Source organism: Macrobrachium nipponense, chromosome 20 (genome assembly GCF_015104395.2).
Source record: "Macrobrachium nipponense isolate FS-2020 chromosome 20, ASM1510439v2, whole genome shotgun sequence".
Lineage (NCBI taxonomy): Eukaryota > Metazoa > Arthropoda > Malacostraca > Decapoda > Palaemonidae > Macrobrachium > Macrobrachium nipponense.
Genome location: NC_061089.1, coordinates 32,842,164 through 32,854,914, shown reverse-complemented (window position 1 = coordinate 32,854,914; position 12,751 = coordinate 32,842,164). Strand labels below are relative to the sequence as shown.

The following is a 12,751-nucleotide window of genomic DNA, read 5'->3' as shown; positions in this document are numbered from 1 at the left end:
TTAAATATTGAGGGACAATTCCTTGTTTACAAACACCAATGAAATCATTTTTTGAGACGTGTGAGCCGTGATGATATAAAAGGAATTTTATATAAGAATAGCTTGTAAACTAGTGTTACACTGTACATAATGATTTCTGTTCAGAGTCAAATCTATATATTAGCTCAAACTTCCAAAATTAGAATTATCAGCATCTCAGATTAATCCCTAATTGGGGTTGCTATTGTTTATGAGTTTTTTTTTTTTTCTAGGAGTTTCAAACTCTCATTTAGCAGCTCATTTGCCACCCTAGCTCCAACCCTCCCTATTGGTTACCAGGGCTTAGGAAAGATTAAAAGTTTAAAGTTTAACCACTGATGAGAAAAGCAATGCAAAACTATTTTCTGGGCTCAGCTCGTGTCGCTGCGCGAAATATCCTTTAATCTATTATTTCTAGGGTAAATGTACTAACACATACCAGAGAATAAATAAATAAAGAAAAAGGCAAAAAAGTCAGATAACTGACTCGCTCACCCCCCCAGAGGGTGTCGGTATGAACACTATGGCGAGGTGAGACCACTACCACGAGCCAAATGCCAATAGAATTCTCCCACTACAAAATCCCCCAGAGGAGAGCCGACCCACAGAGTGGGCAGCACCAACTACTACTACTCCATCCATGCTGCCGACTGCTGCGCCTCTGGTGGTCATCCTTTTCAGTTAGCGCACACGATACACACGTGCCATTTTCTTCTCTGTGTTTTTGTGCCCTTTCCTTTGGATTTTATTACCATGGAGCGTGCAGCCATCGCAGCAGCTAAGTTAAGTACTCAGTGTTTATTGCTAATTGGTTTTTTTTCTTTTTTCCGGCCCTGAGCACGTATTTGCCGTTTTTTAGGTATAAATACGATCTCTAGGTCGGAAGCATGGCAGCATGGTTCTGCCTCGTGGTGGGTCCGTTCTGGGTCGCCCATACCCAGAACATCCCCTTGCTTTTGTACGCTCTATGTTTTAATTATCCGCTTTGTTTAGGGTACGGTCTACACGGTTTTGTCATGCATGCATGTCTTTTACCTTATGTAGGCTCTTCCATCCAGACCCTAGCCCACGGCTCTTAGTATCGGCCTCGGCTAGCTTTGAGTGGTAGCCTTGCCTTCGGGTTAGTCGTACACTCCTGGATTTTTTCTCCTACTATTTTATTTTCTTTCTTTCATTTTATTATTCAGTTGTATTATTTATGTGATATTTGTTAGGTTAGTTAGGCGTCTGGCTCACTTAGCCTAGGTCATGGCCCATTGGGCCTTTATGTTACCGCTTTTCAGCTCGGTTGGACTTCCCGATAAGCATCTCTCAGAATCAGTTGGTTTTTGTTCTAGGCTTAGTTGTTTGGGTTTCTCATCATCGCCCCGTGGTCCACTAATGATCGATCCAGACGGCAGCCAGACGCCTGTCCAGTCACCTTTCCCCCTCCCGCTCTTCCATAGGGTCGGGGGGGTGGGTAGGCCTGCCCATGCTCGCTCCACATACCCGAGCCTGCCTCCCTCTCTCCCCCCAGGCGGAGGGGGTAGAGGGACGGGACAGACCCAGACTGGACTCGACCTCTCCGGCTTCTCGGTCCGGTCGGATGGTAAGGTGGGGGGGACTGGCCTTTCCCCCCCTCCATTACTACTCCGTCGCTCCGTTACTAGCCCGAGTCTGTATGCCCCTTGCTCTTTCCCACCTTACTAGGGCTCCTTTACCACCGGAGACCTGGCATCCAGCGGAAAGGTGCTAGTCTACCCCACGGGGTGGGCCGGAACATGCAGTCGGTCCCTTCTAACCTCTCCGTTTCACTGAGTTATACACTCCGCCACGCACTGGACTTAGTCCGGTACGTTCGAGCTTTTAGGTTTAAGATCTATTATGTTAAACTAGTAAGTTTATCTTAAGTACCTTAAACCATTCCCCCTCCCTTCATGTTTCACCGGATACCTCCGGGGTTATAGCCTATTCAGGCGATTAAGGGAGGGGCTATGCCCAAATTTTTTCCGAGCTCCGGCATGCAACGGAGTTCTTCTGTCCTTTAGCCTGTAAGTGATATTCTTTAAGATACTCATGTGTCTTTTCACTTACAGACCACCAACTGTGAGCATCCGGGATGCGCCGCCACACTTCAAGACCCATGTGGACCACGAAGTTTTGCCGGTCCCCATGCTCCATGCGCGACTCCGCACGGGGACATCCAGGTCTGGTACCATGAAACGTGTACCATATGTTTTACGATCTGGTGAGACCAGCCTTTTTAGACTGGGTAAGTTATTCCATCTCCGGTAGCTGGTCCTCATCTGTTATAGTGCTTAAGTTTTACATCAATCACTCTAACTTAAGGTAAATTCAAGGGGCCTTATAGCCCCTTATAATTTTAAGTTATGCTTTAAGTTAGCCTTAGTTTTAAGTTATTCTTAAATCTAATCAATACCCTCTCTTCCAGGCGCCGGCCGTGAGGGATACCGCACTGGCAACCCTGCGGGCCTGGGTCGGCGGTTTCGGGAAGAACGCCGCCAAGGGTATGCCCTACATCCTGGAGAAAAGGTTGGCGGTACTAATCTTCCCCGGAGGCAAGGCGACAGGATACGTCGACCCAGTAGAGGCGGCCCCTACTATCGCCTTCATCCAGCAACAGCTGGCTGCCTCATTGACTGACCAAGGCCAGGACATCTCCTCGAAGTCGCGACGTTGGATATTAATGTAGAACACCTCATGGTAGGTGTGGACGACCTGTTGGTCGAGGTAGGTAAGGTGGACACCCAAGGGATACCCTTGGGTGCAACTGCTTCTTCTACTCCTGCAACCTCTCCATCCTTCCAAGGCTTTACGGGTAACGAATTGTATACTCCTCCTGACGCTTCAGTTAGACCCAAGGTCAAGGTCAAGCAGTGAAATCCTTGACGAAGACGTCGTCGTCGTCTAAGAAGACGGCTTCGGCGTCAGCCTCTTCTCGTAAGTCTCCGCTAGGAATCCCGGAGCAGAGAGATCTAAAGCTTCTGGTCCGGCTCTAAGTCCTCGAGGAGTAAATCCTCCAGAGAGAGATCTCACACTCCGGCGGAGTCGTCAGTTCCGCTACCCTTGGTTCCAATTCAGAGCCACCCCTCCACCTCCGCAGCAGCTCCGGCTTTGGACTCCAATGCTGGTCTGTTACAACAGGTGGGCGACCTGGTTGGGTCTCTGAAAAGTAGCATGGAACAAATGATCTCTCAGTTGTCGGATAGGATTACCTCTCAAGACAGCATTATAGCCGGACTGAGCCAAGCTCCTCTAGCCTCTCCTCCACCTTTCAATACAGGTGGAGCCCAGCTTCCCCCGTATGACTCTCTACCTCCGTTCTCAATGAACAACCCTTGGAGAGTAGCGTCATACGCCCCCTTCCAAGACGGACTCATTTCTATCACGGAATGTGGAACTCGGAGGATCGAGGACTTTCGAGTTCTACCCGGAAGACCTTCAGCCTCCGTTCATCGGCTACGCAAGGCTCACCGCCTCAGCCATGACTCGGGATGATAAAGTACAAAGGAGACAGTCCTCTATTCACGTGACCAGGCTCAGAGAGAATGGCTCAGGTGTCTAGAGGACATGGATTGTTCCAATACGAAAATCCAACCTTTCAAGAGTCCGTTTACGATCTTTACGATGGATGAGAGTACCCCGCTCCCTTTCCTGACAAAGATCGCGACGTCTACCATTCCACGGCCAGAAGGGGGACCCCATGCCTCAACTGAAGGAAGCAGATCCTACATCTCCGTTACTTCCTTCAGCCGGAGAATTGTGGGAAGACTTACCTAACACCTTCTCAGCTGGCAAACTCAAACCGGACTGTGCTATGGAGCAGTTTGGTGAGAAGCTACCTAGGCTTCCAGATAGCCTTATTCAGGCAGAATTTGACGCCAAATCGCGGTTAGCCAGATCTGTTAATTCCATGGCTATGACCGAGGTGGCTACCATAGCCTATGGGTCAGAACCGCTCTTCAAGCTTATGACCAAATCCCTGACTCAAACGGTACAGTCAGATATGTTTGAGTTTGCCACTGCTAGGACGAATTGTAGGAAGCATGTCCTACAAGAAGCAACATATTCGGCACGAGCCGAATAGGTTACTTGCGTCGAGCATCTGGGGAGCAGACCTCTTCCCAGAAGCGATGGTGAAGGCAGGTTCAGTCAGAGGCTACGAGGTTGGAACCAGAGCCTTAAGGACCGTTGGGGTCTTACGGCCAAGAGTACGGCAAGATCTAGGCAGCTAGGGGTAAGGGTCAAAGGAAACCTAGACGTTTCCAGCCCTACCAGAAAAAGCAGCCACGCTTTTCTCAGCAAGTTCCGGCTGTTCCCTTAGTGCAAAACAGCCCAACCTTCCACCTCAAAGGCTCAATCACAGCCGATTTACGTTATCTCCCCTCAGCCTCAGCCCTCCACCTCTTACGCCCTCTCTCCAGCTTACAATCAAGCCTTCGAGAGTCAAGCTTCACAGAAGTATGACCGCCTCGGGTAAGGGAGGCAGAGGTAAGCGATCCTTTCGTGGGAGAGGATCGGGAGGTCCCTTTAATAGGGGAAAACATTTCAGGGGAGGCCGAGGAGGCTACCAGAACCAATGAGGAATTTCAGGTAGGAGGGAGGCTGTTTCACTTTCGCCACCGGTGGAGCTTCAGCAAGTGGGCTCAGAACATTGTGTCACCAAAAAGGCCTGGGTTGGAGCTGGTTAACGAACCCACCCCCATCCAGACCTTTCCGCCAACTTCCTTCCAAGGAACTGACGGAGTATGCGGAGGATCTCCTTCAGAAAGGAGCTATAGTGAGAGTCAAAAGGTTAAAATTTCAAGGACGCTTGTTCAGCGTGCCAAAGAAAGGCTCACAAAAAAGAAGGGTAATCTTAGACTTGTCCCGCTTAAACTTAGCCATTCGCTGCGACAAGTTCAAGATGCTTACGATCTCGCAGGTACGGACCTTACTTCCCCTGTGGCCGTCACCACCTCTATCGATCTTACAGACGCTTACTATCATATCCCTATTGCAAGACACTTCCGTCCGTATCTGGGCTTCAAGATAGGAGACCAGACATTCTCCTTCAAGGTAGTTCCTTTCGGGCTCAATGTAGCACCCAGGGTGTTTACGAAGCTGGCGGAAGTAGTAGTTCAACAACTCAGATCGCAAGGGATTATGGTAGTAGCGTATCTCGACGATTGGTTGATCTGGGCTTCAACAGTCGAGGAATGCAACAGAGCAACACTGAAAGTAATTCAGTTCCTGGAATATCTAGGCTTCAAGATAAACAGGACCAAGTCAAGACTCACCCCAGAGTCAAACTTTCAGTGGCTAGGCATTCAATGGAATCTATCCTCCCATACTCTGTCGATTCCATCATCCAAAAGAAAGGAAATAGCGAAGTCAGTCAAACAACTTCTGAGTCACAAACTGGCATCAAGAAGATCCCAGGAAAGGATCTTGGGTTCTCTCCAGTTTGCATCAGTGACGAACATCTTAATGAAAGCCAAACTGAAAGACCTAACCAGAATCTGGCGCTCACGAGCAATGTCAGCGTTCCAGGGACAAATTATCCTCAGTCCCTCTGATTCTAAAGAATCGACTCCGACCGTGGGCGAAAGTCAAGAACTTGTCGGTGTCAGTGCCCCTTCCCAGTTTCCTCCACCAGGGATAACCATCCACACAGACGCATCATTAAGCGGTTGGGGAGGATATTCCCAGTTCAAAAAGGTTCAAGGAACGTGGTCACCTCAGTTCCGTCAGTTCCATATAAACGTACTGAAGCAATGGCAGTGTTCTTGACTCTAAAAAAGTTACGCCCGCCAAAGTACTCACATAAAGCTAGTCCTGGACAGCGCAGTGGTGGTACATTGTGTAAACAGAGGAGGCTCCAAGTCACGTCATCTAAATCATGTCATGGTAGCCATCTTCTCCCTGGCGGACAAGTTCAGTTGGCATCTCTCCTCCACTCATATAGCTGGAGTGAGAAACGTCATAGCAGATGCTCTATCCCGATCAGTACCTCTAGAGTCGGAATGGTCACTGGACAACAGTTCGTTCCAATGGATTCTTCAGAGAGTTCCAGGTCTACAGGTGGATCTCTTCGCATCTCAAACGAACCACAAACTTCCGTGTTATGTGGCCCCCAACCTGGACCCTCTGGCCTATGCCACGGACGCCTTGGCTTCTAGACTGGAACGACTGGGAGAAGATTTATGTCTTTCCTCCGGTGAACTCTTCTCATGAAAGTCTTAAACAAACTCAGGACATTCAAGGGTCAAGTGGCTCTAGTAGCCCCAGACTGGCCGAAGAGCAATTGGTACCCTCTCATTCTGGAACTGGGTCTTCGCCCTCTTCGGATCCCCAATCCCAGGCTCTCCAGTCAGTACAAACGAAGACTGTGTTCGCTTCCTCAGGGATTCTCAAAACCCTAACTTTATGGATTTCATGAAGTTTGCAGCAAAAAGGGATGCGAATATTGACCCTCAGAATATTCTCTTCTTGGAATCCGATAAAAGAGATTCAACTTTGAGACAGTATGATGCTGCTGTCAAAAAGTTAGCAACCTTCTGAAAGAATCAGATATTAGGATCATGACAATCAATTCAGCTATATACCTTTTTCAGATCCTTATTTGAAAAAGGCTTAGCAGCTAGCACAATTACGACAAACAAGTCAGCCTTGAAAAAGATTTTTCAATTTGGGTTCAACATAGACTTGACAGACTCCTACTTCTCGTCTATTCCAAGGCATGTGCTAGACTTAGGCCTTCGTAAGGCCTACGTCAGTATCATGGTTCTTAAATGATGTTCTAAAGCTGGCTTCAGAAACCAATAATGACACATGCTCGTTTATAATGCTCTTAAGAAAAACCCTATTTTTATTAAGCTTGGCCTCAGGAGCTAGCATTTCAGAACTGTCGGCGTTATCCAGAGATCCGGATCATATTCAGTTCCTTCCACAGGGGAAGTGCTACTTTCTCCGGAACGTAGCTTTATAGCAAAGAATGAAGATCCTTTGATGAGGTGGGAACCATGGAAGGTACTACCCCTTCCACAAGATGTATCTCTTTGCCCAGTTTCAGCCTTACGAGCCTTTCTATCTAGGACCTCCTCATCATCATCGGGTCCTCTCTTTAAGAGAGAAAAAGTGGCACTTTATCTATTAAAGGCATCAGGCAACAAATCCTGTACTTCATTAAACAAGCCAATCCTGACTCTTTCCAAAAGCACATGATGTCAGGGCAGTAGCCACCTCAATTAACTATTTCCAACATATGAACTTCGATGAGTGAAAAAGTATACTGGATGGAAATCGCCGACAGTGTTCAAACGTCATTACTTAAAGTCCTTGGAAGCTCTGAAATTTTCAGCAGTTGCAGCGGGGAACATGTTTCCCTGACTCTGACTAATCTTTAGTAGAAGATCCAGTCCTCCTTTCTACCTGCCTCACCCAACAGTTCGGTCTATTCCTGCCTTGCTTCATTTACGGTCACCTTGTGTCTTAGCTGCTTTTATGATGATGTAGTGGGTGTCCCTTTTCTTTTTTTTTTTTTTTTTTTTGCTAGGGACACCACATTTGATGATGGATATTGATCTCGTGGATGTCATCTCCTTATTTTTATGCTAGGAGATACATCTTATTGTAATGGTTACGGGTTTTGTATATTAAGTCATATACATTCCTTTATATATTATTATTATTGAGTTTGTTTTATTCAACTTTATATTAATTGCTTTAGAATGTTTGATACATAGCTTTACACAGATACCATTTTTGTACATATATGACATCTTTCCTCCGTATATATGTATATTACCTTAAGTTAAGAAATATTATTAGAATTAAGTGTAATTTAAGCAATATTTCTATTTTGTATCACTGTGTATATGTATCCTTATTAGCAATTATATTCGTTTTTTATTTTTATTTTATCTTTTATTTGAGACCTCTTTGTATTTTGTTCAATTCTTTACAATCTTGTGCTATTTCTCTGGTACGATTTCGCGCAGCGACACGAGCTGAGCCCAGAAAAGGGATTTTGGACGTAAGGAAAAATCTATTTCTGGGCGATTGGCTCGTGTCGCCAGCGAAATCCCGCCCTAGCCCGTCCCATCGCCAAGATTGTCTGCTAACTTCAGGATGGCCACCAGAGGCGCAGCAGTCGGCAGCATGGGATGGAGTAGTAGTAGTTGGTGCTGCCCACTCTGTGGGTCGGCTCTCCTCTTGGGGGATTTTGTAGTGGGAGAATTCTATTGGCATTTGGCTCGTGGTAGTGGTCTCACTCGCCATAGTGTTCATACCGACACCCTCTGGGGGGGTGAGCGAGTCAGTTATACTGACCTTTTTCTTTATTTATTTATTCTCTGGTATGTGTTAGTACATTTACCCTAGAAATAATAGATTAAAGGATATTTCGCTGGCGACACGAGCCAATCGCCCAGAAATAGATTTTTCCTTACGTCAAAATCCCTTTATTAGCAATACATGATGGGGGGGGGGGGGGGGGGGGGGGAAGCCCATTTTCACAGGAAAACTTTTCCTACACACATTTGCATTTTTATATACATACAAGATAATTTCATAATACTTTGTGGACTCAACTCTTCAAAATCATTTACGGTTTCCTCACCATCATGCCCACTCCATCACTTTAATTTTCCTTTAATCAACAACTATTGTACTGTGAATACTGTATATAATCCTTCGAGCTTGCAGATGACACCCAAAGAAAATTTTTTTTTTTCTACCTGAACCACTGGCAGCTAATTGTTTGTAATCAAACTCTACACAGTTAACTAAAGAGTAGGCTTAAACAAAACCATGGTTTGACTATTACACGTCATGACAACTTTAAACTACAGGCAGTCCCTAGTTATTGGACTCGGTTAATGGCAATCCGGTTTTATGGCGCCATAACAGGCCAAGTTTCCGTTATTGGCGCCATAAGGTGCCAATAATAGGGTTATGGCGCCATAACATACCTAACAGAGGCGCCATTAACCGAAACTCGGCGCCGTAAGCGCCATATCACCAAGTTTCGGTTAATGGTGGTTTTTGCTTATCAGCACCCTGCTAAGAAAGACACCCCACCCCCTTAACCGAGGATTGCCTGTATTTAATATTCTTGGGGGATTCTTGCTGCATGCAATAAATGCAGCACAACAAGAAATAATAACCACTAATAAGAACAGCAATGCAAAACTATTAACAATGCATGGGGGCGGGGGAGTCCATTTTCACAGGAAAACTTTTCCTGCACACATTTGCATTTTTATATACATAATTTCATGGTGCTTCATGGACTCAACTCTTCAAAATCATCTACGGTTTCCTCACCATCATGCCCATTCCATCATTTTTGTTTTCCTTTAATCGCCAACTACTGTGAATACTGTATATAATCCTTCGAGCTTGCAGCTGATACCCAAAGAAACGTTTTTCTTTTTTCTACCTGAACCACTGGCAGCTCACTGTTTGTAATCAAACACTACACAGTTAACTAAAGAGTAGGCTTAAACGTTATGACAACTTTAAACAACAGCTAGTCCCCGGTTACTGGTTGACTTGGTTAATGGAAATCCAATTTTACGGCACCACAACCGGCCAAGTTTCCATTTGATAAGAGTTATGGTGCCATAACATACCTAACAGGCGCCATAAACTGAAATTCGGCGCTATAAGCTCCATAATCACCAAGTTTCAGTTAATGGCAGTTTTCACTTATCAGCACCTTGCTGAGAACGAAACCCCCGCCGATAAACTAGACCTCATGTATTTAATATTCTTGGGGGATTCTTGCTGCATGCAATAAATGCAGCACAACAAAAACTAAGCTATCCGGTCAAAACATAAGTAGTACATTGGTACCTCGAGATACGAAAGGCTCAACTTACGAAAAACTCGAGATATGAAAGCCGACACAAAAAATTTACTGCTCTACATACGAAACGTTTTCAAGATACGAAAGGTTTCTGAAAGTCTGAGATTCGCCCGATAACAATTTTGAAACTCGTGCCGCGCCCCGCCATCTTAGTTCTAGTAGACTCGCCACCATCCTCCTGCTCTCCCATTGGTTCCTGATGCTAGCCAAGCCATGAGATCCTTCTCTCCTATTGGACAGCATCCTCCGATCATGCATCTTACGTGGTGGCGTGCCTTTGCTCGGCCACTTCGCACCCGAAGCTTTACCGTACGCATGCGGCATTCGTTCGGTCCAACGATTTCGTTTAGTATCGTAAATTCGCTAGTGATTTCGTTGTGCTACTTTATCGTGTTGTGAGAACCTAATTAGTATACGTACTACATACGTAACTTAATTACGTACAGTACATATAGTCATATAGTCATGGGTCCCAAGAAAGTTGCTGAAGTTCACAGAAAGAAGAGAATGCTTTCTATGGAGACAAAAATGGAGATAATAAAAAAGCATGAAGCTGGCTTGCAGTTGAGTGTGATCGCTAAGGAATACGGCCGAAATCCGTCGACGATAGGCACCATCCTTAAGCAGAAGGAAGCCATCAAAGCAGCTACACCTTCCAAGGGCGTGACTATTTTGTCCAACAAGAGGAGCCATGTGCAAACCGAGACGGCAATCTGCCAGAAGGCCAGCGCTATTTTCGGCGATTTGATTGCCCAAGCCGAAGACGACGGCGGAGAGGGGACATCAACAGCAACCCCAGAGTTCAAGGCTTCTCATGGGTGGTTCGAAAAATTCTGTAAATGGACTGGCATCCATTCGGTGGTGAAGAAATTGAAATTACGTAAAGTATAAAAAAGTAAAAAGAAATGTAAAAATCAAAAAGACAAAATAAATTTTATTTTAAGTTTTTTGTAAAGTTAAGTGTTACAGTTTTGTTAATGTGTTTTATAAAGTTAAGTTTGTTTTTCTGACATTTTTTTATGTGTTTCGTAAAGTTAAGTATACGTATCTGCCATTTGCCCTCCTCCTCCTCTGCCGCCACTTTCGGAGATAGCCTCACTCGAAAGGTAAGCTTCCACATTTTACGTTACAGTAATAATATTTCTTGTACACTAATATACACTTTATTTACAGGTTTTGCATTTTTATTATTAAGTTACGTATTGAATGGTCCAAATTGTTGTAGTATTTCATTGTTTATAGGTCAATTTACCTTTATGTATTATGAAATTTACTGGGGTGTTTTTGGAGGGCTTGGAACGGATTAGCCATTTTACATGTAAAATGTGGTCCAAGATACGAAAACCTCATGATACGAAAGGCGCCTCGGAACGGATTAATTTCGTATCTCGAGGTACTACTGTACAGGCAGTCCCCGGGTTACAATGGTCTCGGCTTACGACGTTCCGAGGTTACGACGCTTTTCAATTATATTCATCAGAAATTATTTCCAGGGTTACGACACATGTTCCAGGGTTACGACGTATGTTCCAGAGTTACGACGCCTACAAGCGCTGATCTGGCAGATGAAATATGACACCAAAATGCAATAAGAATGCAGTTTACATAGTTTTGAATGCACCTAAAACATTTAAAGTAAGGTTTTCTTAGGATTTTTGACAATGTTCCGGTTTACGACGCGTCTCAAGAATGGAACCCGCGTCGTAACCCGGGGACTGCCTGTATAGTTATCTGGTTAATTTAGTAAAAAGAATTTATCACTTTTTTCAAACAAATACACTAGGTTAACGCTTCCAAGCTAACAAATTAGAATTTGACTCTCCATCACAAAACATTTATTGGCAAGAATTTTCAACTTCAGTATTAACATTAACTGTAAATGTGCTTGACTTTGTTTATAAATTTGGTGCATCACAATCAGATAATTCTGTATGGGAAGAGAGGAGAAAAAAAAACACTTACTATCTCAGCAAATCTGTTGGCCATAACTGCTGTTACATCCTGACTAACATTACACACTAATACAGAGTCTTGTATAATGGAAAGAGTTGAAGATTTGAGTTTCCGAGGACGAAAATCACTAGTGTCGTCAACTTCCATGGACTTTTCCACTTTAATTGATCCACATTCTATGCATCCTTTTGATACGAGTAGAGTTTCACAAAAGTCTGGAAAAAGAAAGCAATCGTTATATTTTTACAAAACCAAATTCAATACAAAAAGTTTAAAATTAATCTGATGGATCACAGTGTTAAACCACAAAAGGAAGAACCTTCAAAAGATTGTCTATGGTATTGTATTATTAAATTTAAAATATAAATCATGGACAAAAACTATTGAATAATTCTTAAACCATTTTTACTACTGCATTGTAAGGTAACTGTCTATGCTTGAGCTTACCGAAAAAGTTACAATATAAGTAATAATCTTCAAATGTGTAATAAAAGGTGTAAATGTGCCATATTTATTGCCCTATCCTCCAATTCTTAGTCACAAACTCATGACATTATGAGCTTTACCATGCTCCTACTTACATAATTTTCAGTTATCCTAAGTCTCAAGTAACAGGATCAGTGATACTATATCAAAATTAATTAAAATAAAGTGCAAGCTTAGCATTCAGCTTTCTAGTTCCCAATTTTGTCACCTATCAACATTCTTACCAAGCACAAACACAAAGACAACCTTTGTGACAGAAACTGACGTCTCAAAAATCACAATTTTTTAAAGCAAATTGTATTTTTCCCAACTATACAAACCTGAGGTCCTTTACATAAGGAATTACTATCAGCGCCAGCTGGACCAGTCGTAAGATTTAATAACAAGGTAGTGCAGCAGTAACTGCTTGTCTGATGGTCAGGAGTCCTGCCTAACTGGATG

At 44.1% G+C, this 12,751-nt stretch overlaps 2 protein-coding genes across 6 annotated transcripts in view; one reads left to right on the top strand and one right to left on the bottom strand.

Moving 5' to 3' along the window:
- LOC135224533 (proteasome assembly chaperone 1-like) overlaps positions 1-12,751 on the bottom strand; it is a 300,715-nt gene that overhangs the window by 57,859 nt on the left and 230,105 nt on the right. For all 5 annotated transcript variants that reach the window (XM_064263624.1, XM_064263634.1, XM_064263614.1 and 2 more), the window contains one exon: positions 11,834-12,039. In XM_064263624.1, coding sequence (XP_064119694.1) covers positions 11,834-11,971 — 138 coding nt within the window. In that variant the 5' untranslated portion in view covers positions 11,972-12,039. The remainder of the gene's footprint in view (positions 1-11,833; positions 12,040-12,751) is intronic.
- Positions 1-12,751, top strand: part of LOC135224523 (protein Wnt-9b-like) — a 162,055-nt gene that overhangs the window by 51,507 nt on the left and 97,797 nt on the right. The window lies entirely within an intron of this gene.